Here is a 27523-nt window from a genome sequence, read left to right on the forward strand (position 1 = left end):
TGTCCTGTAGCAAGGAAGTAAATGCCCTTCAAGTGGAAATTCTCTAGTTCAAAGTCCTAGTTGTCATTGCTGGGAGGCACTCACAAACCTTTGCCATAAGTCCCAGAAGGTACTCTGCAGAGGGCTATATCAAATGGGGAAGTTGTCCCCACCAGCTCTTCCGTTTCTATTCTGCACTATGTGGGCCTGGGAAATCCTAACCAGTTCCAATTTTAGCATGTTCCATTAATACTGCTCAAAGGATTTACATACCTTCTGTTTTACAGTACTGGATAGGGGGAACATTTCCCAGTCAGATAAAATGTCTCTTCCCATAATGCAATCAGGTAAAAGAGAGAAAACCATTTCACATGAAGTATGTTCAAATATGGCAGCTTTCATAATCCTAACAACCCTTACACTTTTATGTTCTAGTCCCAGGAATTTCCCTGTTTTATCACCAGATCATTTTACCCTCTCTTTTGCAAAAGGCTTTGGATCCCCAGTCTGGAGTCCCGCCAGGAGACCCTGGCGCCTCTGTTAGTTGTTACCTTGATTAACCAGTCTAACAGGTAATTCTAGGTTGGGTTTCTCATTTTAATCTTTATCTTCTTGTCTTTAAAAGTTCTCCAAACTGGGGGAAATACAGCAAACTGGTTTGGGCCCTTAAATGTTGAGAGATCAGCTGGGGGTCCCTTTCCTCCACTCAGTCTTCAATAATGTTGTATTAAGACCTTTGTTTTTTAACCCCATCAATTTCTATTTTCTTCATTCCATTTTTTAATAACCACCTAAATATGTCCACCCCCTGGGGTGAGTTCCATGGCTCTCCCCTTTCTTTTTCCTCTTACTTTCACTCCTATCAATGTTTTCTCTATTCATCTAGTTTCAATAATTATTTGGTTTTTCCCTTTCCCACATTGACTACCCTCTTGGTCACCGCAGGTCTCAGAAGTACTTTCTGTTGTTCCTGCATAATTTTGCCATTGTGCAGTGGTTCCGAGGCTAGTGGCTGAAGCTCAGACTCACTGAAATGTAAGCTTGGTTTATGTAGCATCAGGGTCTGACCCAGCACTCTCTTTTAATTTTATTTTAGCTAATATGGATAACAGTAATCAAGGGATTGAATAGTTTGCTTTTTTCTGATTAGTTTGCATTTTCTTGTGCCTCTGGTGAACCAATTCTCCATCTCAGAATTCCAGTGGTAACTTTTACCTTTAGTAACTGAGCAGAACACTGTGGCTCCATGTCCTGGATGATCATTTGGCTGCCCAGGAATCAAGGGTTTCTCATCCCCTAGACTTTTATCCTTTCTCTTCTCAAACCAAATGTTTCTCTGAACCTGAGCCATTCTAGCTAATCCCACTTCACTAACACTAATTGTTCCTGAAAAACTCTCAGAAGATTTTTGTGTGTGTGTGTTCTTATACCACAACAATCAATGAGGAAGCCTTCTATGACCCCAAAATATGTGGGAATTTCTTCCCCCCAGCAAACAAGCAGTCCTCTACCAGCTGGGTGTCCTCTAATTCAATTCAGTTCTGACACCATCTGCCTGGAGATAGCCTTAGACCCCACAGGTTGAGGGCTCAGTCCCCAAGACTGCTTCCCCAGACACCAGTCGTAAGTCCAGACCTCCAGATCTTCTGACTGACTGGCTTTAAGTTGGGGTTCCCACAGCCCCTTCTTTAGGTTCCTTTAATTTGCTGGAGCAGCTCACAGAACTCAGGGAAACACTTATGTTTACTGGTTTACTGTAAAGGATATTATCAAGGATACAGATGAAGAGATATGTAGGGCAGGGTATGGGGGAAGGAATGTGGAGCTTCTGTGCCCCCCTTGGGTGGTCAACCCCCAGGAATCTGTACATGTTTAGCTATCCAAGAACTATTTGAACCCTGTCCTTTGGGGTTTTATGGAGGTTTCCTTATGATTGGCAACCATGTAAAAATGTGATTGAACAAAAAGCACACGTTCTAAACCCAGAAAGACCTCCTTATTCGACTCTTCTTGGCCTCTCTGTGTAGTATTTCTTCCTCTAGGTTATGGGGCAGGACATTCTCTGGAATTAGTCTTTTGACCCACAGTCAGATTAAATTCCTACCTTGGGCAGGTATAAGGACATTGATAGTGGCAAGAGGCACACAAATTCCTAGGCAGAAAGGGCCAGGTCCCCAGTGAAACCCAACCTTCAAGCCAAAGACAGATTGAAGTGTGACAGCCAGGCTATCAGCTCAGGGTAGAGTCCACGGCCAGGAGTGAGAACTTCCTCAATGCCTTTTAGGTTATCAAATGGTGCTTTTCCCAGGCCCACCCATGGACCAGTCAGCACACACACTCTGATTCTGAGCCCATAAAAACCCCAGACTTAGTCACATATTGGGACTACCTGCCTTATGGCACCCTGTCACACAGAGGACTACCCACTTTGGGTCTTCTCTCTTGTTGAGAGCTGTTCTCTCATTCAATAAAAAACCATACCCCACCTGGCTTACTCTCCAGTGTGTGTGTGTAACCTCATTCTTCTTGGGCGTGGGACAAGAACCTAGGATCTGCTGAACAGTGGGAGTGAAAAGGGTTGTAACACTTTCCTGACTGGCTCACCGAGCTGAGGGCAGTGATGCACTCCCATTCACTAGAGCGGCAACCCTTCTGGGGGCCTAGACCTCAGGATTTCCTGAGCCGGAGCTGTAACACTGTAATCCTCCCACCCCTTGCTGGTGCCAGGCAGCTGCCCCAGGTGATGAGAACTGGCAGTGATGGGGCTGGGCCAGCCCAGGAGCCACGAGTGGAGTGGGGTGGCAGGACCAAATGAGCTGGGACATACCCCCATTCACGGAAGCATGCAGATGGTAGGAATGAATGAGCTATAACAAGAACAAGCTGCAATGCTTCCTGGGGACTCAGAGCTTAGGACTCCTTGAGCAAAAGGGTAACAACCCTTGGGGCTCCACAGTTGCTGGCATCTCCAAGTTTTCAGGCTCTGCTGTGTCCCCCACCCCTTGTCCAGATGCTGGCACCCAAGGGAGAAGCTGGTCACAGCATGCCCAGCCCAGCTATGGGCTGAGCACAGGGCCACAGCAGGTGTGGAACCTGGGCCAGTAACATGAGCTAAGCGCAGCCTGCCAGGCTTAGTGGGCAGAGCAAGTCTAGTGGCAAGCCCGGAGCGGAGTGAGGCCCTGACCAGAGGTGCCGCTGGCTGACCGGAGATTTCTGGCTGGTGAAGCAGCACTGTAAGAGTCTTGTGTCAACAGGAGAAGGTCAGAGAGAGACTGTTTCCTGAGATCTGCTCCTGAGGCCTAATAAAGCAACCCAGCACTATAACAAAAGACTAACAAGGGCTGTGGGAGTTAAAAGCCAGGAACTCTGGATGAAAACCAATATATATATGTATTCGTCCATTTTTACACAGCCAAACCATGTCAATATGTAATCATAATATCACACCAGGATAGTGGACAGCTCAGTAGTCTGACAGCCAGAATAGAATGCTCAATTCTAACTAGAGAATGTAAACACAGCAAGGAAATCCTGGATACAGAGTTGAATTGCACCATCCTAGACTGGCTGCTGCTTTCCATGGTTGTGATCTGTCACACATCAATAAGAGACCTAGAACTTGCTTTCCTGAGAACAAGAGATCAGTAGTTTTGTTTGTAGGACACAGTGAATTTGGATGCGACTAACCTGAAAGATAAGCATATTCTTTCTCAACCACTTTGTAAAGCTGAAAGTAAGTTCAGTAGCCTAGAAACTGATCTCCATCATGCAAGTGATGCTCTCAGAGAAAAGACCTTGGTTTTAGAATCTGTACAGAGAAACCTAAGCTCTCATGTATGACACCAGGTCAGGGATAACCAGGTCCACATGTGTTTATGTCTTTCCACAATGTCAGACTTTTACTGATGCTATTTCAGCCACAAAAGCCATGAGCTACATGGAGTTCCCAAGGAATTGATTCTCAGTACTTCCTTTTCAGTCGGTAGAGCCATAGGCACACAGGTTCAAGCCACTCCACAAGTGAGTCAGTATTGCAAACCCTAATAGTATACTTAATATATAATTTTATAAACTTCCCATAACAAAGTTAACATTTAACATCAAGAAAAAGGGGATAGGAAAAAGGGTTAATGAACCACTCCAGGGAGAGAGACATTGACAAAAAGAATATCCTGGTCTGGGCCAAGCAGTCCCTCAATCTTGCAAGGAAGAGACTTTGATGTGGGCAGAGTCTTCAGTGGCAGATACCAGGTGCTTATCACAAGTGACAGCAAGACTGTCAGTTAAGATGGCCGTTTGAGCTGCTGAAGTCTTGCTCTTTCTATGGCCACAGAGTCCTCTGGTGAGGACTGAAAATGGAGGAGTGTGCTTGGTTATGTCCTCATTTGATTGAATAGAGTCTTTATTGATCAAGCAAAACATCTGGTCCCTGTTGGCAAAGTGCCTAATGAAATGTAAGATGGAGTCTTTTTCTGAGATGAAGTGACTTATGTCAAGGATACTCTGTGTAAGCCAAACACAGTGTTAAATGAAGTAAATCAAACAAATGTATTAGGATGAATAAGATAAAGTAAGTAAATGCATTGGAAAGCAGAAGTCTGTAAAAGAGAGATTATCTTGACTACAGAGTAAAAACAGAAAGCCCCAACACTTATATGGAAACAAATTTAGTACAAGAAAGAGACCAAAGAAAGAGAAAACAAGATATAGTAGAAAAGTTAAAAGAAAATCTGTCTTTGCAGACATAAGCAGCATCTTGAGAGAACTTAGTTAAGAGAGATTAAAATTGCTTCAATAAGAAGTTGGAGGGAGCTGAGAAAGATCTGAAATCTGAACTCTTGAAAATGAAAACTGTCCATAAGACTAATAAAACTGAGTTGGAAAAATATAAGGAGCTCTATCTACAAGAATTAAAAGTTAGAAAATCACTGGCAACTAAACTAAACAAAACCAATGATAAAATAGCAGAGGTTAGTAGCAAACTCCTTGTAGAGAACAGCAGACTGGATTTTTACACCACTCTTATTACGAGGCAGTCCTAGAGTCACTGTATGTGCTGAAAACAGGATAGTTTTCAAAGAACATTTTCTAGTCACTCAGAAACCATCAACATTGTCAGAGGCCTTGATCTTCAGACAGATATAAACCTGACTGGAAGTCTTGTGGACACTTTTCACTGGTCAGAGTTTCTTTTCATATATTAAATGTGTTTTCTTCACTTTCAGCTTTAGCTTTGTTAGCTAGGGTATTTTTGTAAGACTCGCGAGTGGGGATGGAGAAAGTGATCTTTGTACTTTGTTTTCTTCTTACCCATCCCTCCCACCAAAAAATGAGACACCAGAACTGTTAATGTTACTATTGCTCTGTGAGAAAAGATATCTTGGTGAATAATTTAGAGACATTTGTAGGGCTCAGAAGAAGACAGGAAAATGTGGGAAAGTTTGGAACTTCAGCCAAGAGACTTGTTGAATGGCTGTGCCCAAAATGTTGGTAGTGATATGAACAATAAACTACAGGTTGAGGTGATATCAGATGGAAATGAGGAACTTATTGGGAACTGGAGTAAAAGTGATTCCTGCTTTGTTTTAGCAAAGAGACTTGTGGCATTTTGCCCCTGCCCTAGAGATTTGTCAAACTTTCACTTGAGAGAGATGATTTAGGGTATCTGGTGGAAGAAACTTCTAAGCAGAAAAGCATTCAAGATCTGACTTGGATCCTGTTAAAGGCATTCAGTTTTATAAGGGAGGCAGAGCATAAAAGTTTGGGAAATGTGTACCCTGACTATGCGATAGAAAAGAAAAACCCATTTTCTGGGGAGAAATTCAAGCCAGCTGCAGAAATTTGTATAAGTAACAAGGAGCCTAATGTTAATTCCCAAGATGGGGGAAATGTCTCCAGTCCATGTCAGAGACCTTTGCAGCAGCCCCTTCCCCCATTCCCCTCCCTCCACATCAGAGGCCCAGGAGGAAAAAGTGGTTTCATGGGCTGGACTCCGGGTCCTCATGCTGTGTACAGTCTAGGGACTTGGTGTCCTGCGTCCCAGCCACTCCAGCCGTATCTAAAAGAGGCCAAGGTACAGCTCAGGCTGTGGCTTCAGAGGGTGGAAGTCCCAAGCCTTGGCAGCTTCCATGTGGTGTTGAGCCTGCGGGTGCACAGAAGAATTGAGGTGTGAGAACCTCTGCCTAGATTTCAGAAGATGTATGGAAATGCCTGGATGCCCAGGCAAAAGTTTGCTGCAGACTGGCGGCCCTCATGGAGAACCTCCACTAGTGGGGAAGAGAAATATGAGGTCGGAGCCCCCACACAGAGTCCCTACTGGGGCACCACCTAGTGGAGCTGTGAGAAGAGAGCCACTGTCCTCCAGACCCCAGAATGGTAGATCCACTGACAGCTTGCACCATGCGCCTGGAAGAGCTGCAGACACTCAATGTCAGCCCGTGAAAGCAGCCAGGAGGGAGGCTATACTCTGCAAAGCCACAGGGGAAGAGCTGCCAAAGACCATGGGAACCCACCTCTTGTATCAGTGTTACCTGGATGTGAGACATGGAGTCAAAGGAGATCCTTTTGGAACATTTAAGATTTGACTGCATCACTGGATTTTGGACTTGCATAGGGCCTGTGGCCCCTTCATTTTGGCCAATTTCTCCCATTCAGAATGGCTGTATTTACCCAATGCCTATACCCACATTGTATCTAGGAAGAATTAACTTGCTTTTGATTTTACAGGCTCATAGGCAGAAGGAATTTGTCTTGTCTCAGATGAGACATTGGACTATGGACTTTTGAATTAATGCTGAAATGAGTTAAGGCCTTTGGGGACTGCTGGGAAAGCATGATTGGTTTTGAAATGTGAGGACATGATATTTGAGAGGGGCCAGGGGTGGAATGATATGGTTTGGCTGTGTCCCCACCTCAATCTCAACTTGAATTATATCTGTCAAAATTCGCACATGTTGTGGGAGGGACCCAGTGGGAGGTAATTGAATCATGAGGACCGGTCTTTCCCGTGCTATTCTCATGAAAGTGAATAAAACTCATGAGATCTGTTGGGTTTATCAGGGGTTTCTGCTTTTGCTGCTTTCTCGTTGTCTTTTGCTGCCACCATGTAAGAAGTGCCTTTCGTTTCTGCCATAATTGTGAGACCTCCCCAGCCACATGGAACTGTAAGTCAAATTAAACCTTTTCCCCCCCAGTCTTGAGTATGTCTTTTTCAGCAGCGTGAAATGGACTAATGCATTAAATTGGTACCAGGAGTGGAGTGTTGCTGAAAAGATGCTCAAATATGTGGAAGTGACTGTGGAACTGGGTAACAGGCAGAGGTTGGAACAATTTGGATTGTTCAGAAGAAGACAGGAAGATGAGTGAAAGTTTGGAGCTTCCTAGAAACTTATTGAATAGTTTTGACCAGTGAAGTCCAGACTGAGGTGGTTTCAGATGGAGATGAGGGACTTATTGGGAACTGGAGCAAAGGTCACTCTTGCTATGCTTTAGCAAAGAGACTGGTGGAATTTTGCCACTGCCCTAGAGATCTGTGGAACCTTGAACTTGAGAGAGGTGATTTAGGGTATCTGGTGGAAGAAATTTCTAAGCAGCAACGCATTCATGAGGTGACCTGGCTTATTCTGAAAGCATTCAGTCATATTCATTCACGAAGAGACAGTTTGAAGTTGGAACTTAATGTTTAAAAGGGAAACAGAGCATAACGGTTTGGAAAATTTGCAGCCTGACCATGGGGTAAAAAAGAAAACTCCATTTTCTGGGGAGAAATTCAACCCTGCTGCAGAAATTTGCGTAAATAACAAGGAGCCGAATGTTCACAGCCTAGACAATAGGGAACGTGTCTCCAGGGCATGTCAGAGATCTTCACGGCTGCCCCTTTCATCACAGGCCCAGAGGCCTCGAAGGGAAAAATGATTTCATGGGCCTGACCCAGGGCCCCACTGCTCTATGCAGCCTTTGGACTTGGTGCCCTGTGTCCCAGACGCTCCAGCTCCAGCCATGGCTAAAAGGGGCCAAGATACAGCTTGGCCTTTGCTTCAGAGGGTGCAAGCCCTAAGCTTTGGCAGCTTCCACATAGCAGTGGGCCTACAGGTACACAGAAGACAAGAGTTGAAGTTTGGGAACATCTGCCTAGATTTCAGAGAATGTATGGAAATACCTGGATGTCCAGGCAGAAGTCTGCTGCAGGGGTGGGTCCCTCATGAAGAACTTCTGCTATGGCACCATGTGCAGAAGGGAAATGTAGGGTTGGAGCCCCCACACAGAGTCCCCACTGGGACACTGCCTAGTAGAGTGCTCAGAAGAGGGCCACTATCCTCCAGACCCCAGAATGGTAAATCCAGTGACAGCTTGCTCTGTGCACCTTGAACAACCACAAGCACTTAATACCAGCCTGTGAAAGCAGCCACGGGGGCTGTCCCCTGCAGAGCCACAGGGGTGGGGCTGCCCAAGGCCTTGGGAGCCCACCTCATGCATCAGCGTGTCCTGGATGTGAGACATGGAATGAAGGAGACTTTGGAGGTTTAATATTTAATGATTGCCTGGCCAGGTTTTGCACTTGCATGGAGCCTGTGGCCCCTTGGTTTTGGCCATTTTCTCCCATTTGGAACAGGAATATCTACCTCCTGTGTCCCCTGTGCCCCCATTGTATCTTAGAAGTAACTAACTTGCTTTTGATTTTGCAGGCTTATAGGTGGAAGGGACATTTCTAAGTGGTGTAAATTCTTAAAACATGAAAAAATAGCCTTTCTTAGCACTACCCTTTGTGTCTACTTAAAAAAGTTATTTTTTTATTTTTTTTCCTATAAATTCATTGTTTTCATCCGAACAGCAGCTGCAGTTGCAGGCATTTTTATGACCAACTCATGGATAGTCTGACTTTAGAGAACGCAGACTAATACACTGCCCTTTGTAAGCTATTGTTGCTAACGTGTGTTAAAGGCAGATAGGGGCCAAAAGGTATTCAAAAGTATAAGCAATTAGACACAGAAAGTTCTCAGACCTGGATGGCCTTGTTAAGGGAAACATAAGCATGATTGTACCTCATTATCTGAGGATTTATAGGGTAGCCTCACTGCCCAAATTCTCTTCCCCACCTGCCAGCCAGGGGCCCAACGTGCATTTGCATCTCAGTGGCTCCTTTTTAGGCCATCAGAAATTTTTTCCTTAAATACCAAGTTCATCTGAAAAGATGTGAGGATTAGTTCACACTCACTTGGAAACAGGACTGGTAGAAATAAGATCTAGAACACACTGGCCAACTTCACTTCAGTAATCTGCCGCTCTCACCACGCTAATCAGGCAGCCATATTATGGCAGGGACTTGTAAAAACTGAGCAACAAGCCACTCGTGTCTCAGTTTCTCTTCTGTTCCCAGTAATGTGCAGTGTTCATGCGTTCTTTTCTTTTTTTGTTTGTTGTTTAAAAATTTTACTCATTCTGTAAGTCACTCAAATTTCTTAACTATTTCAGTTTAGTGTGACGCAGTATACAGAGTGGGATGTAAGAACCATAAACTGTTCCGTAACCACATTTGACTCAAATAATCATGATTTGTGTTCCCTTTGGCATCTCAGTATCTCCAGGCTCCAGCACTTGCTTAGCTGTTATGACTCCGGCGAGCCTGTGTTTCTGGGAGAGCGCTACGGCTACGGCCTGGGCACTGGCGGCTACAGCTACATCACGGGAGGAGGAGGGTAACTATGATCACAGCTTTCTTCAACTACTTTGAACATAAACTTTCTTTTCCACTTGAGAGGTAGGTCTCTGGCACTGGGATCTATACTGATATGTGAGTACTCTGTGAATGGTGGTTGTTAGTATGATAGGAAAGTGAACATAATATTTGCTAAATATTAAAAGAACACACAGTGAAGAATATTTTAGCCCTTGAAGAAATGATATAAAAAAGTATATCATACTTGGTAGAATGTCCCTAACAATGGTTGCTTCTAGGCAACCAACTAGTTTTGATTGTGTTTAAATGGAAAAAACAATTGGTTATAGATTTTAATCTCAGAGAATAAGCTGTTAGACTATTAAATTATGTAATGCTTAATAAATCACCTTTGGGGAAAGTATAGAAGCTTACTTAGGCAATTAAATGATATTTGTGTAGGATTTATAGGTTTTAAATAACGGTTAAAAATCAATGTTTTAAATGAAGCATCTGCCTAATCTCTTATGAAGAAAGATTTTAACTTGATTTATATGGGTGAATCAATTAAGCAGTTTTCCCTATTCTGTAGTCTTACTATTGGTGCGTGTAGGCAAAATCTTATCAACTGTAGTCATTTAAATTCATTCAGTAGATATTTATGTCTGCTGTGTGCCAGGCAGCATTCTAGTTTATAATCTAATGGATGATACACTTCTGGAGGGCTGGGACCTTAAATTCCTACTTTGCAATTCCCTAGATTGGAACAATTCCTACAGGAACCTGCAGGATCTCAACAGTCGTGCGACAGGCATCCTGATTTGGTCTAGCCGATTCAGTGGTGAAGATAACACAGTTATGGAAGTGGCTCTTTTGTAGTGATAACCAAACCTGAGCATGTGTGCTGATCTTTGTTAGTCTATGGCTTGCATCTGCCTGAGGTCATTAACAACAGGATCGGGAGTCCAGGGAGGCCTTTGAAAAGACACTAGATTAAGCCCAAGGAGTGTTGACCTCCTTATCAAAAAAGGTTCAAGCTATTTGCAGCCTTACTGTAATGCATTGGGCTTTCGGGGTGAAGAGTTAGGGCTGATTAAGGATCAGAGCATGGCACCCATCGAGCCATCTGATCCTTAGGGCCGATTAAGGATCAGAGCATAGCACCCATTGAGCCAGGATGTTCCACTTTGAAAGTGGCCCTGTTATTTGTATATGGGTTTGTATACTTTATAGCATGATAGTGTTCATGTAATATTTTTAAAACAGAAGTGACTTGTTATGTGATTTCTGCAAGAAAACCATTTTGTTGTCTTCATTGCGTATTGGATTTAGCTGTTGTTTCCAAGACTGGCACTCAAGGCCTTCTGAAACCTCACTTTACCTTACCAGCATTGCCTTTCATCATCCCAGTTGGTTGTTCATTCGTTCAACTAGCCTTGTGTGGGCCAGGCACGGGGAATGCACAGATGAAAGCTGCACAGCCCTTCCCCATAGGAGCTCACAGGCCAGTGCCAGATTGCAAATATGTTGCACAATTGTCATTGCTCCCCCTTCCCTTGCCCCTGGCAGGCCCTGCTAGACCACCAAGGTGGCACCTTTCACTTCTTCTGTGCTCAGCGTCTACCTTGCTCCTGGGTACTTCCCACCACCTCTAGTTTTTTCATCTTAAAACTTCTCACCACCACCATGCCATCTTCTTCCTACCCTGCAGAACATCTTGAGTTCACTGCTCTATTTCCATTTTCTCAGCTCCATGCTCAGCCCTTTAGGAGTCATTAACTCCCTGCCTCCTTAACTATCTCACTGAGGTTTCCAGCAACCTTGCTGTAGCTAAATCAAATTAATAATTTCCAGTTTTTATCCTATTTCACCTCTTAGCAACCTTTAACAATGGTGACTGTTGACCTGAAACACTCCTTTCTCTTGCTTTCCAGAGCGGCATCCTGTCCTTGTTCATCCTTCTTTCTGGTCATTCCTTCTCGGTTGTTTCTATCTATCTCTTCAATGTCTTACGTTTCTCAGGCATCTTTTCTAGTCCTCCTTCTCACCCTGTGTTGTCCCTGGATGATCGTATGGCTTGATGCTGAATGTACCCAGAACTCTTTCTCCAGTCTAGAGCTCTGCTGGCCTCCAGATTCATAGATTCAAAGGGCATCTCCATTTGACTGATTGACAGACACATCACACTCAGCACCTTGTCATTGCTGACTGTAACCCCTGATTGGTTCTTCCAATGTGCCCCTCTCAGGGAAGACATTGGCATATATGAGTTCTTACCCCAGGAGTCTGTGAGTCAGCTCTCACCCTTTCTCCTTTCCCCACTTCCTGCAATCAACTGAATCACCCAGTCCTGTCCATTTTATTTCCTAAATCACTCTTCCCTCAATACTTCTACCTCCAGTAATCTCAACCAGGTCACTGTCATCTCCTGTATGAGTTCCTGCCACAGCCTCCTGTTCTCCCTACTTTTTTGTCTTAAACTCCACTCCATGCTGTTGTCCACACTGTCAGATCTGGTCCTCTCTCCCCTCTGCTCAGATGCCCTCAGTGGCTTCTCATTGTCTCTAATTTTCCCCAAGAGTGTGAACTTTTTTCTACTTTTGACACCTAAGACAAAGAGATGATCATTCAGATTTTAACAAGAGTCAGGTTGATCTGGAATGAGTCCTCAGTTTTGATCATCTCTAGTTTGCCTGATTAACAGCCTCCCTGGGTGTGATGAGGCCACTGCTTTGGGCCCAAAGGCCCAAGAAGAGTTTTGTCTTCTACCTACTTACTAGGCCCAGTTTGCCGCTGAAAGCTGCCATGGCTGGCCTGCTACTCCCCTAGCAAGGATTTTTCTCTCTAGAAATTCATTCATCTAGGCTTCGTGGCATTTACCTCTCTTCAGTTTCATAATTAGGTATGATTTTCCTATTATTTGAATATTTTTATTTGAGTGTTACTTTACCATGGTGTGAAAGTCTTTTGTATCCTCTGATATCCTAACTGGCAGTAGAACTTCTCCCATTGCTTTTACGACCAAGTCCACACTCCAAGGCTTATAAGACCTTTCATGATCTTGGCAGATGCTGTTTTACCTTTCTAGCCTCATCCATCTACACCCTCATCTTAAAGAACTCTTGCTGAACTTGTTTCAGTTTCTCTGAAGCACTATTTTTTTCCTCTCCTCCCAAGATATGGCATTTGCTGGTCTCTGCATAGCACTGTTTCCCCATCTTTCTGCCTGTCTAGTTCCTCGTTCTTTAGGACTGACCATAGCTGTCACCATTTACACTTGAATGCCTTTAGCCCAGTCTGGCCTCTCAAATCTGAGTTTAGTGCATTTCTAATGTACTTTCATAGCACGTTATGCAAACCATTATCATTTAATTGCCTATTTACTTTTCTGTTTTCCACTTAAATTATGCATTATTTGAAGGCAGTACCTGTGTGTTTCATTTCTCATTATTTCCTCACTTCTTAGCATAAGGACTCATGTTTTTCAAGGTACAGGGAATAAATGAATAAACAAATCCATGAACACAAGGCACTGATCTTTATATAACTAACATTGACCAATGTGATGTTCTGTTTTTTTTTCTTTTTTTTTTTTTTTTTTTTTTTTTTTTTTTTTTTTTGAGACGGAGTCTAGCTCTGTCGCCCAGGCTGGAGTGCAGTGGCCAGATCTCAGCTCACTGCAACCTCCGCCTCCCGGGTTCCCGCCATTCTCCTGCCTCAGCCTCCCGAGTAGTTGGGACTACAGGCGCCCGCCACCTCACCCGGCTAGTTTTTTTGTATTTTTTAGTAGAGACGGGGTTTCACTGTGTTAACCAGGATGGTCTCGATCTCCTGACCTCGTGATCCGCCCGTCTCGGCCTCCCAAAGTGCTGGGATTACAGGCTTGAGCCACCGCGCCCGGCGATGTTCTGTTTTTAATAGCGCTTTTACAAAGATGCAGGAACATTCTTCATGAGATTGTCTCTTACCTTTGATAAAAGCTGTAAGACGTAATATTGATTAGTTTCTCTAGTATTACAGTAGAATTTTCTGATGCTCTAGCGTGAGCACCAATATGTCTTTTAACAGCAAGTCAGAATCAGTGGCTTGTAAAACCAATTCATGGACCGTAACTAGCATTTTAAATTAATGAACTATTGAGTGGAATGGAATAAAATGGAAAATATCAGAGTGCATTCCATGTCATAAGGGTAGGTATTGTTTGTGACATTTTTGTGTCAGCTTTATACATACCCATGCAGACTCACACACCAAACATAAATGGTTGCAATGTGAAATTCATTTCTTGATTTCTAATTGTGGGTCACAGTCACGGAAATTTTTGGAAACCACTACCTTAAACCATCTGTCGTAGGTAAGGATGTTTTGACAGAGCCGAGTCAGACATGCAGGTTCCTGTGGTTTCTGTGTAGGTATTTTGCATTATTTGGAGCATGAGACCTTTGTACTATTTGAATCCAAGTGTCTGTTTTTCACTTTGTTGCTTACTCCATGAAAGTTTTGGTACTTGGAGAAAACAAGTTGCTTTTCTTTTTAAATTTTCAATAGGTTTTTGAGGGCAGGTGGTGTTTGGTTTTATGAATAAGTTCTTTAGTGGTGATTTCTGAGATTTTGGTGCACCTATCACCCAAGTAGTGTACACTGTATCCAATGTGTAGTCTTTGATCCCTCATTCCCACCCTTCTTCTGAGTTCCCAAAGTTCATTCATCGTATCATTCTTATGCCTTTGCATCCTCATAACTTAGCTCCTATTTATAAGTGAGAACATGTGATGTTTTGACCGTTTCTTTTTGAAAATACTTATTTACATATGTGCATTTAGGGAGGAAGCTGTGCTTAGGGTATCTATCATCAGCCTTTATGGCAGCCTTGGGAGCAAATGACTACACCAGAATAAGATGTTGGGCAGTGTCCTCAGAAGAGGCAGCAGGAAGTGTTACCCAGAGAGACCACCGTGACCTGTCTATGGGCTGAAGGCCAGGAGGGGCAGGCGTGTTTCTCATGCATGTTCCCTTCCTACATCTTCTTGATCTGCACTGTGTTCTTGGGCAAGTCCCAGACTCTCATTTCAGTTTTTCTTATTTTAGACATTTGTATATTGTATATTGAAGGAAATAAAATAATCCTTGTAGCCTTTCAACATCTTGTTAACATTTAATAGTTGGTGGCCAGAGCAGACAAGTGTTCTTTCCAACCAGGATATGACTGGTAGTTTTCCATTTTGGCGAGCAACCTTATTTGGAAAGAACTCATCAGCATGCTAATAAACAAGTGTTATTGACGGCTCATATTCACTTAGTTTATGCGAATAATTAATGTGAGACTGAGTAGGCAAAAGTGTAAAATAATTACAAATTAAAAGTTCATGCTCGCGTTTCATCTTCCTATAAAGTTAGTTTTTTCAGAGAGCGGATCAAAAAAATGAAAGTCTTTCTCATTTTTCTCATTCTCCTGGATGCTGACAAAAGAAAAAAAAGCATTTTTACTATTTACTATTTACTGCCCACCCATCTTCTCATGTACGTTCTTTTCCCAGTGTCAGTAGCTTGAGCCCAACGTGGCCGATTGGGTGTAGGAGTTCCACTCAGCCACAAAAAATGTGGCGGGGGAGGTTTCACTGTGGGCAGCAGGCTTTCTAAGAGAAAGGCAATTTATGGTGGGTTTTCAGACTTGCAGTTTTCCTTTCTCTGTAGTTGACAGGAACTTCATTTCTTTTTATACCTTCCTATTTTGTCACAACATCTTATGTAAAGAAATTCTCTTGTCTAGTCAAGGGCAGGGAGGGAGTCCTGCACTGTTGCAGGGGATGGCGGAGGGGGTTGGCCACTAGCATTAGGTAAAACTGTGCCGAATTGAGCCCAGCATGTGGAATCAGTGTTTTTGATTCAGGGATTCAAGCTCTTCGTCCTTTTTTCCTTCCTCCTGAAGTGATTCATAGAATGTTTCCTCCCCCAGGAAGAAGGTCTTTGCAAAGGCAACTTTGTTCTCGCTTGTTTGATGCATCAAACTTTTATTGAGTGCTGTGGGCAAGACCTTATATGTGGCAATGGGACTATATGGATGAATTTTAAATAGTTTTGCCTTAAAGAAAGTCTCTGATGATCGAGACTGAACTTGTGAATCATATTTTTCCTTCAGCCCTTTCAGTTTTTGAGCTTTTTATGATTGTTAAAAAGATTCATTTCTACCTTACGGTCAGAATGGAAACAAGAAACCAAACTGTATTTTAAAACAAAGAGAAATTATTTTGGGAACTTGGTACGAAAGTGTTGGAAAGGGCCAGAAGACTAGAAGAGGACAGGTAGGGTTTTACCTGAGCTCAGTAACTAGAGAAAGCTGCTATTGCCTGTCAGTCTGGAGGAGTAGAGTCCTGTTTCCCGGGGCCCATTTGTCCTGCAGTAGTCTCTGTGGAGCTGCTCTAACCCCTTTCTCTGCTCTGGCTCCCACTAGAATGGTCTTCAGCAGAGAAGCCATCAGGAGACTTCTCGCCAGTAAATGTCGGTGCTACAGCAATGATGCTCCCGATGATATGGTCCTGGGAATGTGCTTTAGTGGCTTGGGAATCCCTGTGACACACAGCCCTCTCTTCCATCAGGTGAGGAAATGGTTTTTATTCTTCCCTAACGGCGGGTGGGGGACAGGTTCTTCTCACTTAAGGATTTGACTACCTTCTCTTCACATATCCTGGAAACAGACTAAGAACGGTGTTGACAGGCTCCAGGGGAACGTCCTTAACAGGACTGTTACCCTGTTTGATGTAACACTGCATCATGTACATCATGAAGACGGGAGGCAAAAACATACTGAAAACCAAGTGACGTTTGACCGGGATCCTCACATGTAGGACCAGGGAAAATCTGGGGTTTTGTTTTGTTTTGTTTTGTTTTGTTTTGTTTTGAGACAGAGTCTTGCTCTGTCGCCCAGGCTGGAGTGCAGTGGCACAATCCTGGCTCACTACAACCTCCACCTCCTGGGTTCACACCATTCTCCTGCCTCAGCCTTCCGAGTAGCTGGGACTATAGGCACTTGCCACTATGCCCGGCTAATTTTTTGTATTCTTTAGTAGAGATGGGGTTTCACTGTGTTAGCCAGGATGGTCTTGATCTCCTGACCTCGTGATCCACCTGCCTCGGCCTCCCAAAGTGCTGGGATGACAGGCGTGAGCCACCGTGCCCAGATTTTTTTGTTTTTTGTTTTTTAGTTAGAAAGATTGGTGGCATTTAAAAATTACTGGATGCTGCCTAGAAATACATAGTACTGACCTAATGTTGTCCTACTGGCCACTAAGTCTATGTAATTCTACACCGTCCTCCGTTTTTACACTGTTTGTCTTTTTACTGAGATTTTTCTCCTTCACTTGCCATTAAACTGAATGGCTAAAATCTATTAAATTGCAATTGGGTATCTCAATAAGCATATATTCTTGGGGTTATGGAACAGAAGACATGAGCTTATGTTTACCAGGGACGGGTAGTGCTTATAGCCTCCCCATATTGCAGTTTGGGGGTTGGAGAAGGAAATCCTTCTGCATTATTTTTAGTATCTTTTACGAACCAAGTCAGTGAATTTTCTGCTAAGAATAATAGCAGATGTTCACAAACTTAAAATAACCATAGATCCATACCCATCTAATATCCTCCTTCAAGAATTTAAAGTTTTTGAAACTTGAAGTGTGTATGCATATGTATTGTAGGTGCCTTCTCTTATACTGAAAATAGTTTTTATGCTTTATTTACTTATTTTTATTTATTTATTTTGAGATAGGGTCTTGCTCACTGCAACGTGGCTCACTGCAGCCTTGATCTCCTGGGCTCAAATGATCCTCTTGCCTTAGTCTCCCAAGTATCTGGGACTACAGGCACACACCGCCATGCCTGACTAATTTTTTAATTTTTTTTTATAGAGATGGGGGTCTTACTGTGTTGCCCGGGCTGATCTCAAACTCCTGGACCCAAGCGATCCTCCCACCTCAACTTCCCAAAGTGCTAGGATTATAGATGTGAGCCACTGCACCTGGCCCATGCTTTATTTATTTAGTAACCAGTAGCAAACATTATCATAGCAATATAGAAAACTTAGCATGACAGAAATAGTACTATAGAAAACAACTCGAATAAGACTAAGAAAGTGTTTGCATCATCAGGAAAGGCAGAATCCATTTCTGTATCCTTGAGACAATAACAGAGCATAAAAATAGACCTTTAATATAAGGAAATGTATGAGAAACCTTTCTGATGTCAGTTAGAAGATACTTATTTGTCCTTTAGGACTTTGAGAGGTCTTACCCGCTTTAGGCCTGTGTTGTGTTAGGATGACTTAGGAAAGAAAGTGTTATTCTCTGCGGCTCCCTCTCTTGCTCTGTTTCATGGTGTTTCAGTCACGCAATAAAAGGGGTAATTAAAACTGTTAGTGTATAAGGGAAATAATTTATCAAGGTTAGTGTGACAGGTCTTAGATTTTTATAGCAGCCCTTTTCATTTAGGGGAGAATAAATTAGCTAATAAAATGATAAGGAGAGAAGAAAGAAGGAAAATAATCTGTAGGCAAAAGTCCTTTGAAGATAATTTTTTTTAAAAAGGTTGTTGTTTCCCCCACTTCAGGACCCTTGATTTCCCTCATTCACATACATTTTAAACTCTTCTAAAATCATAAAATATGTTTAAAACCTATCCTCCCCAACCGATAAGGCCTGTATCTTCCAATTCTTAAGCCTCTTTTAGAGAGTTTGATAACGATTTGGACATTGCTTTCCATTTATAGTGTTTAAACACTGGTCCAAACTGTGTTTGTTCATCTTCACAAAGAAATATGAGGCAAAGAGATAAAATGTAAGAATCCTGATGAGCTAGAGACAGAGTGGGCATTTGGAAGCAGTCTCAAATGCAAAATTGCCTGAGCCATCACATTTCTTCTGTTTTTAGAGAAAGTTATTGTGAATTCACAGATTTAGAAGGGGACTCCATGGAATACCTAGTATTTCCCTTTGTTGAAAGCACAGCACCTAGAGCATGTGGTTTTCTGTTCTTCCAAAATTATGTGCCACTGATGGACATGGCAGTGTGCAATGGTTGGTGGTTGCTCAACTCCGGAAATTTCCCAAAAAGTTTTAGACCACCATTATGGTGGGTGAACTGTATGGTATGGAAATCATTTTTTTAACACAGTTATAAAAATGCATTTGTCTAAGGAAATGTGATTTTAGTCTCCATTTGTTGCCCTGTGTAGTGTGCTCCAGCATTTACAGATGAAAAGTTCTAACTTTGCCCAATGTAGGAGGTCTTTCTTTCTTCTTTTTTTCAAGATGAAGTCTTGCTCTGTTGCCCAGGCTGGAGTGCAGTGGCATGATCTCAGCTCACTGCAACCTGTGCTTCCTGGGTTCAAGCGATTCTCCTGCCTCAGCCTCCCGAGTAGCTGGGACTACAGGTGTGTGCCACCTCACCCGGCTAATTTTTTGTATTTTTAGTAGAGACGGGGTTTCACGTGTTAGCCAGGATGGTCTCAATCTCCTGACCTTGTGATCCATCTGCCTCGGCCTCCCAAAGTGCTGGGATTACAGGCTTGAGCCACCGCGCCCATCTGGCTGTAGGTCTTTCTTATGCAGTTTCAGCCCCTCTCTCTTCCTGTATGCAGATGCCTACCACACTCTGTTCCTCAAGTTCTTCCCCACCCCTCACCCTCCTGCTTGGGATTTCCTCTTGGCATTTTGGGCAGAGAGATATGATTATTAGAGGCTGCATAGACTTCTTGGTATTTAAAGATACCATTTTGGATGTATTTCACTTTTCTAGTTTTGTCTAATGCTTTTCCATGACCTCGTTTGTCAAAAATGACCAGCAAATTGTAATGTTTAATAAGTCAGCTCTTTTAATGCATGCATAGGCTCCCTGAGATGCAGTGAATCACTTCTAGAATCTGCATTAATCGAGGGAAAAAATGTTAGGGTTTATTTTTTTTTCCTGTTAGATGCATTTCTGTCTTCAACAGTTCATTTTTAAAGGTGAAAAACAAGCAAGGATTTGTTTCCATTGCTTTTACAGTAGCCCTTCCTTAACCACAGGGGGTACGTTCCAAGACTCCCCCTCCCTCCCGCCCCCAGTGGATGTTTGAAACCTTGGATATACTGAATCCTATGTATACTGTTTTTTCTTATACTTTACATACCTATGATCAAGTTTACTTTAGAAAGTAGGCAGAGTAAGAGATGAACAGTAATAAAATAGAGCAATTATACCCGTATGCCGGCATCACTACTCTTGCTTTAGGCTGTTCTTAAATAAGGGTTCCTTGAACACAAGCACTGTGATACTGCTGCAGTGGACTGAATAATGAGGCGGCTTCTAGCAACTCAGGGGCGGGGAGTGTAGACAGCATGAAGATGCTGGACAAAGGGAGGATTCTTGTCCAGTGTGGGATGGAGTGGGACACCTTACTTTTCATCCTGATACTCAGAAGGGCCCGCAACTTAAAACTTAGGAATTGTCTATTTCTGGAATTTTCCATTTAACATTTTCAGACTAAAATTGACTGTAGGACACTGACACTTCAGAAAGTGAAACCATGGATAAGGGGGAACTACTTTCTTTCTTTCTTCTGGGATCATTGTGGAATCATCTTCTAACAGAATTGAGAGGGTGTTTGTCCTTGGTTTTCTTCCTTTCCAGTAAACTCTCTCAGAGGGCCTTGCAAAGAAACATCGTATAGTAAATGAATTCCTTCACCTAATATTCAAACCTTTCCCAACTCTATTAGACTATATTCCAGTGTGTATTTTTTGTCTGTCTCACTGTTTCTTCCTTTTAAAATTCCTTTTAGATTTTTAGCTCCATGAGCAGTTACAATTTCTTAAAAATAGCAGTTGTGAAAGTTCTCCCCTTAGATTCTTTGGACCTTTTCTCCACAGATATTATTGTTGGAACACTCATCTGAATAGCATATTTGTGCTGGTGGAGGTAGGTTAGGCCAGGGGCTGCTGAGTGTGCCCAGCCAGTGGTGAGAGGCAGCCCGTGCCCTGGCGGAGCACTGGCCCTGGGCTCAGCACCTCTCTCTGGTCTCTAGTCCAGTGTTTGCTAGTCATGTTACTTCTGGGAGCTCCGGTTTCCTCAGCAGTAAACTGCAAGTGAACCATAATATTCTGTCCATTTTACAAGGTTGTGTCTAGGATTAAATGGGATAAAATTTAACAAAGGTATTCTGTAAACCATTTAAGGGAGTTTATTCATATCAAAGATTTAGGCAGACTGTAATAAAATAGTAGCCTACAAAAGGCTTGTTTTTAAAATGCATCACATCTAGTTTTGATAGTCAAGACAATTTTAGTATCGATGACCTAATGAGTTACTTTATAAAACAGATGGCCCATATAAATTAATAAATTTAAGATGATTACTGGCCAGGCAAAGTGGCTCACGCCTCCAATCTCAGCACTTTGTGAGGCCAAGGCAGGTGGATCATCTGAGGTCAGGAGTTCGAGACCAGGCTGGCCAACTTGGTGAAACCCCGTCTCTACTAAATACAAAAAATTAGCCAGGCATGGTGGTGCATGCCTGTAATCCCAGCTACTCAGGAGGCTGAGGCAGGAGAATCAGTTGAACCCGGGAGGCAGAGGTTGCAGTAAACTGAGATTGCCCCATTGCACTCCAGCCTGGGCGGCAGAGTGAAACTCCATCTCAAAAAAAAAAAAAAAAAAAAAAAGGTGATTCCCGAGAGAAACTGGATACTTTGCTTAGAGAAAACAAAATAGTATCTGATTTCAGTTTCTTTCCAACCCTATAGGTTACTTCTTCAATCTTATTCTAACCTGTATCTAGTTCTGCTTAAGTTTTATTTTTTAACTTCTAAAAAATGTTGCAATGTAGATAATATAAAAACTTTTTAGGTCCTTTCGCAGACAATTTTGGGTTACTTGCAATTCTCATTTACACCTCTGGAACTAGACTAGATATTTGGGCAGGAGGAGAGTATGAGTTACGTTATCCTTCTCCCCCAGTGAGCTCCTTTTCTTTCTTCGAATGACGTCACCTAATTACACATTAGAGCAGTAGACAGGCCAAGGGAAATCTGAGAAATCTTTGCCCTGGCCCCCCACAACCCACTTCTGGGCCCCCACAACCCACATATGGCCAGAGTTTCCTTAGAAGTACCTGGAACGTAACAGTTTTTCTGTCTTTGTGCAGAAGTGATAATAGTAACTTAAATGGCTTACCAAAGAGAGCTTTTGTATTTATTACTATGGTTCAGGAATCTCCCAGAGGCAAGACTATGGAACATAGAAGCAAAAAGCAGTGCATTTGGGGTATTAAGGTAATTGGAGACACAAAACCAAAGAACCTGGAGTTAGAAGAAAGAGATCAGAAAATAGTTTCCTTTTTGCTTTTAGATTCCCATAGCCAATATTAAGTAGTGAAGTAAAGCAATCCACTTTATCAACTCAAATGCTCTTCTGCAGCAAAATTATTTTCAATCAACAAGGAAGCCTAACTCTCTATTTTTCCTGCAGGCTCGGCCAGTGGATTACCCTAAGGACTACCTTTCTCATCAAGTTCCCATATCATTCCACAAACACTGGAACATCGATCCAGTGAAGGTGTATTTCACATGGTTGGCACCCACTGAGGAAGCCAAAGCCAGGCAGGAGACACAGAAAGGTTTTCGAGAGGAGTTATAAAGCAGGGTGACCTGTGAGCATAGCCTGTGCAGGGAATGAACTGGAGACTGTGGCCTCATCCCACTGTGCTGTGCTCACAACGCTTGTGTCTGCCGCATGGCATTGGACGCTTCCTGACTTTAGGGGGAGATTTTGTGTATGGTATTTTTTGACAGAGGAAGAAAAGGGGTCATAGGAGAAACTTTTTTTTTTTTTTTTTTTTTTTTTTTGGGAAAAATCACTTGCTTTTGACTTATGCAGTTGTTTTAACACTTAGTGATGACTGTTTATTCTACAAGCTGTGATACAGCAGTTTTTATTATTGTCACAGGAATATAAATGGTACCAGAAGTCCCTTTCCTGTTCTGTCTCTTCATTATAATGGAAGTTTCAGTTGGGCATGAGCCTGGAGAGATGTGACTGTCTACAGTTCTATTTGTATATATAAAAAGAAGAGTGAAAGTCTTTTGACATGGATATTACCAATGGTATGAACTTTTAAACCATATTATTGACGCAAATTATTTCCTGGGAACTCAGTAGGAATAATAATACTGTGTTAAGGAATAATACTGTACATAAAACATCATGAAACTCTAGATATGAAATCCCCTGAAGTCTGTAATCATGGTGGTTATGTTTTATCTCTTCTTTTGCTGTTTGTGCCTCATAAAGAGAATGAGGTCTTCTGCTAGAGCTTCGTATTGCTTTAGAAGTTCATCTGTGTTCTATTTCTCCCTGAAGCCCTATCTTTATGGCCTACTTGTAACAAGAAAGTGTAGTAGATGCTGCCAGAAAATAGTGTCCTCAATATTTTAAAACAATGTTGATGTGTTTTGTTCAAGTCAGCAAGCTCTATGTGAGTCTCAGGAAGTGAATTAAATTTGGACCTTATGTTTTACCCTTTTTTTTAAATGTTACTTAATGACTCTCTCCTGACTCAGAAGAGAAACCCCTTGTGGAAGGACAACATGGTGATCAGGCAATTTCTCTGGGTCCCCAAAGAATGACATTTGAACACAGTATTTTGAAACAGCTCTAGTTTTCAAATTGTATCTTTAATATATAGTAACTTAACATATTCAGTATTAATGTATAAAAAGCACTCTGTTTAATTATATAATTCAGTTTTTGTAAAGGTATTTGCGTAAAATTTGATTTAATATGTCTTAAACTGATTTTGGTATAGTAAATTACTTATTTTTTTCTTTCTAATAAAAACTGTTATTCATTAACTTTCCTTATAATGCTTTTTATAGCCAAGCACAGAATTTAAAGCCATACCACCAAAGTACCTGTGTGTGTGTTCATATGTTTTTCTTGTAGTATAGATTTGACTCATTCCCAAAATGATGCAGTAGTATTAGTATTTACCATTTTTCCAAATTAGCAACTACCAGAACTCGTGTGTGTTGCAGTGATAACACAATGCACTGGATTCAGTTTTGTGAAAATGGATTTTGTGGCCATCCAAGAGATGTATCAGGGATGATCAGCTGAGGAGAGGCTCCAGAAGGATTTCTAGATCGCATCAAGCCTCTACTGATGGCCTTAGCTTTGTTGTCATTGTAACTGAGATTGTTGTCATTGCCACCATGGTAGTCACCTTCACGTCATCTATAATAATACTCCTGGAGAGCCCTGGCTGCCTACACCAGTGGAAAAGAGTCTCCAGTTCTGCTCCGGCCTACTAACTGTTACCACTGAGAGAACAGCATGTTCGTTTGACAGGACTGAAGCTGGCATCCGTACATGAAGATCCATGTCAAGCTTTCTTCTTTGGTCTGATCAGTGCCTTCTACTGATACCGGGGCACCTCCTCTGGTACTTTTAAGTGTTTTGTTAATTATGTTTACTTTTTGGAACCGTGTAAGCCTAACCACGAATAAAAGATCTTTGCTTAAGTTTATTTCTCAAATACTGTGTTCATTAGTCTAGACTGGGAATGGGAAGGGGAGATGGGGAAAAGGAATGAATGAAATCAGAGAAAAAAGTCAGCAGCCCAGTAAATACAGTTTAAAGAGAGAATATTCACTTCAGAGCTACCCTTTTAAGAGAAAACCATCAGAAATTGACAATGTTTATATAAAGTTTATAAAGCCATTATGTTTTATTATATAACAAATCAGAGATGTTATTTTAGAATCGACTCTCATCTAAAGAACTCAATTTTGAGTCTGACATTTCCAGGACCAGATAATGTCTTATTCACATTTCCTTTGCTTTGAAATAGGGCTTTCCTTCCAAATGGCTGTTTTTAGGATAGGGATGTTAGTATCAGGGATTTGTGTGTGGAATAACTGGAATATCATTTTTGCTTTTAAGCCATTCCTGATGATATAGCCAAAGCAGGTTTTCTGACTATGTAGGATTTTTACATCTTGCAGCTAAATCAGAAATCCAGACATGAAAATAACCTTTCTAGGACGCCTGGGAGCAGAAAACAATAATAGCATGCTAAATTAAAAGTGATGCTATGTATGGGTATGTAAATATCAGTGCTCTCTGCATTTCTGGGTTTATTGAGGACCTCTTGTGCTTTCACATCTCTATATATTATAGTTATGTATATTTCCTCAAAAATTAATATAATTGACATCTTCAAGAATGTTTCTATTGTCTTCCATTCATAATCAGAGATGTAATTTCTATAGACTAAATTATGTAATTAAAAGTTGAACACTTCCTTACAAAGAAAACTCTAGGCCCAGATGGTTTCATCGGTGATTTTCTCCAGGCATCTAAAGATGAAATACTGTGTTTATGGAACATAAACTCTTTCAGAGCATAATGAAAAAGGAAACATTTCCCAACTGAATTTATGAGACCCAGATTTCTCTGACACCAAAACTTGACAAAAGAAAATCACAGACTAACACCTTTCATGAACATGAAAGACAGTGATCCTAAACAAAATTACCAGCAATATGTAAAAAGAGGCTACATAAAACGGATAGTAACTCATGACCAAATGGGTTTATTCCAGGGATGCAAGGCTGCTGTAACGTTCAAAACTCAAGTAATTGACCACATTAATAGAATAAAGGAGAAAAATGTATAACCATTTTAATAGCTGCACAAAAAAGGAGGGAAAAAAGTATTTGACAGAATTCAGCAGCCAACCTTGTAATTTTCAGAAACTGGGTAAATTCCTCAATATAATAAAGTGTGTCTACAAAAAAAGTGTCATACTACCTAATGCTTTCATATTGAATTATTTCTCCCCCTAAATTTGGAGGAAAGATTAGAATGTTCACCATCACTACTTCTGTTCAACATCATTTAGGAGATCCCAGTCAGGGGAAAGAAAAGAAAATTATATAAAGAGTAAAGAGAAGTAAAAAGATATTTACAGATGACCTGATTGCATACACACAGAATCCAAAGCATCTTATGATGAATTTAGTAAGACCACTAGATACAAGACTGATATGAAAAATAATTGTATTTCTACATACTAGCAACAAACAATTAGAAAATAAAATTAGGAAAACAATGTTATTTACAATGGTATAAGAAATATTAAATACTAAGGAAGTAGATCTTAAATGTTACCACCACCAAAAAAAAAAAAAAAATGCAGGAATGGATGCATATGCTAATTGGCTTGATTGTGGCAATCATTTTACAATGTATACATATATGCAATCATGTACACTAAGTATACACACTTTTTATATGTCAAGTATACCTCAGTAAAGCTGGAAAGCATTAGCAAATATCTAGAAGTAAATAGTTGCAAGATCTCTATGCTGAAAACCAGAAAATCTTGAGTGATATTAAAAAGGAACTAAGTAAGGTTTATCATTTTATGTACTGAAATAATATTGTTATGACTACAATTATCTCAAATTGATGTATAGATTTATTTCCAGTAAAAATCTCAGGCTTTTGTGTGTGTAAAAATTGACAAATTGGTTCAAAATATAGAAGGAAATGCAAAGGATCTAGAATAGCCAGGCCAATTATGATGACAAAATTCGAAGATTTACAAGAACAGATTTCAAGACTTACCAAAAAACTACTGAAGTGTTTTACTGGCATGACAATTGAAGTTAGATAAATTGAACAGAATCCATACATATATGATTACTTAATGTACGACAAAGTTGCAATTCATGAGGGAAATGAACTTTTCAGTAAATGTAGAGAAATTAGATATGTGGAACAATATAAAGCAACTAACTCGGATTACAGACATTATGTTCCAAAATTAAGCTATAAAGCATCTAAGAACAGTACTTTTCAACTGGGGCCCTTTTAGCCCTGGGAGACATTTAGCAAGATTTTTGATTGTCACAACTGGAAGGAAGTGCTACTGGCATCTGATGGGTAGGCCAGGGCTGCTGTTAAACACCCTACAATGCACAGAAGAGTAATTAGCAAGGAATTATCTAGCCTCAAATGTATTGCCAAGGTTGAGAAACACTAGTCTAGAGGAAAACCAGACTAAAATATCTTCATGATCTTAGGTAAACGATGAATTATTAAACAGGTAATAAAAAACCACTATCTAGGGCCAGTGTGGTGGCTCACGTTTGCAGTCTCAACATTTTGGAAGGCTGAGGCAGGAGAATTGCTTGAGGGTAGGAGTTCCAGACCAGCTTAGGCAATGTAATGAGACCCTGACTCTACAAACCAACAACAACAAAACGCTGTCTACAAAATTTAAAAGTGGATACATTTGATTTTATTTTAAATAAAACAATTTTTTTTCTATCAAAGAAAAGGAAAAGGCAAGTTACAGACTGGAGAAGATATGTATGACATATCTGACAAGGACTCTGTGGCAGACAACTCTGAAATAGTCCCCATGACCCCTGACTCCTGGTATTCATAACCCTTGTGTAATCCTCTCCCCTTGAGTTTTCATGGGCCTATGTGACTTGATTCTAACCAATAGGATGTGGCAAATGTGATGGGATGTATGTCACTATGTGTATGTGACTCTATTCCATAAGCCTGTAATATTCATCTCATGAGGAGATACTCTTCCTTGTTGGCTTTGAGGAAACAAGCAGTCATGTTGGGAAAGCCCACATGGTGAGAAACTAAGGGCAACCTGTAGGCAACAGGCAGCAAGAAGCAGACTGGAAAGTGGATATACCACAAGGGACTGAACGCTGCCACCACATGAGTTTGGAAGAAGATCCTTCCTCATTTGAGCAAAAGAGGAGACCACAGCCCTGGTCAACGTAACTGTTGCAGCTATGTGAGAGATCCTAAAGCAGAGGACCCAGCTAAG

General features: G+C 41.5%; 1 protein-coding gene across 3 annotated transcripts in view; it reads left to right on the forward strand.

Moving 5' to 3' along the window:
- The window catches only part of B3GLCT (beta 3-glucosyltransferase), a 121038-nt gene extending 96856 nt beyond the window's left edge, over positions 1 to 24182 (forward strand). For all 3 annotated transcript variants that reach the window (XM_007960068.3, XM_007960067.3, XM_007960070.3), the window contains exons 13-15: positions 9555 to 9674; positions 16086 to 16230; positions 22132 to 24182. In XM_007960068.3, the coding sequence (XP_007958259.1) occupies positions 9555 to 9674; positions 16086 to 16230; positions 22132 to 22299 (433 nt within the window). In that variant the 3' untranslated portion in view covers positions 22300 to 24182. The remainder of the gene's footprint in view (positions 1 to 9554; positions 9675 to 16085; positions 16231 to 22131) is intronic.
- The last annotated feature ends 3341 nt before the right edge of the window (positions 24183 to 27523 follow it).

This window comes from Chlorocebus sabaeus, chromosome 3 (genome assembly GCF_047675955.1).
Source record: "Chlorocebus sabaeus isolate Y175 chromosome 3, mChlSab1.0.hap1, whole genome shotgun sequence".
Classification (NCBI taxonomy): domain Eukaryota; kingdom Metazoa; phylum Chordata; class Mammalia; order Primates; family Cercopithecidae; genus Chlorocebus; species Chlorocebus sabaeus.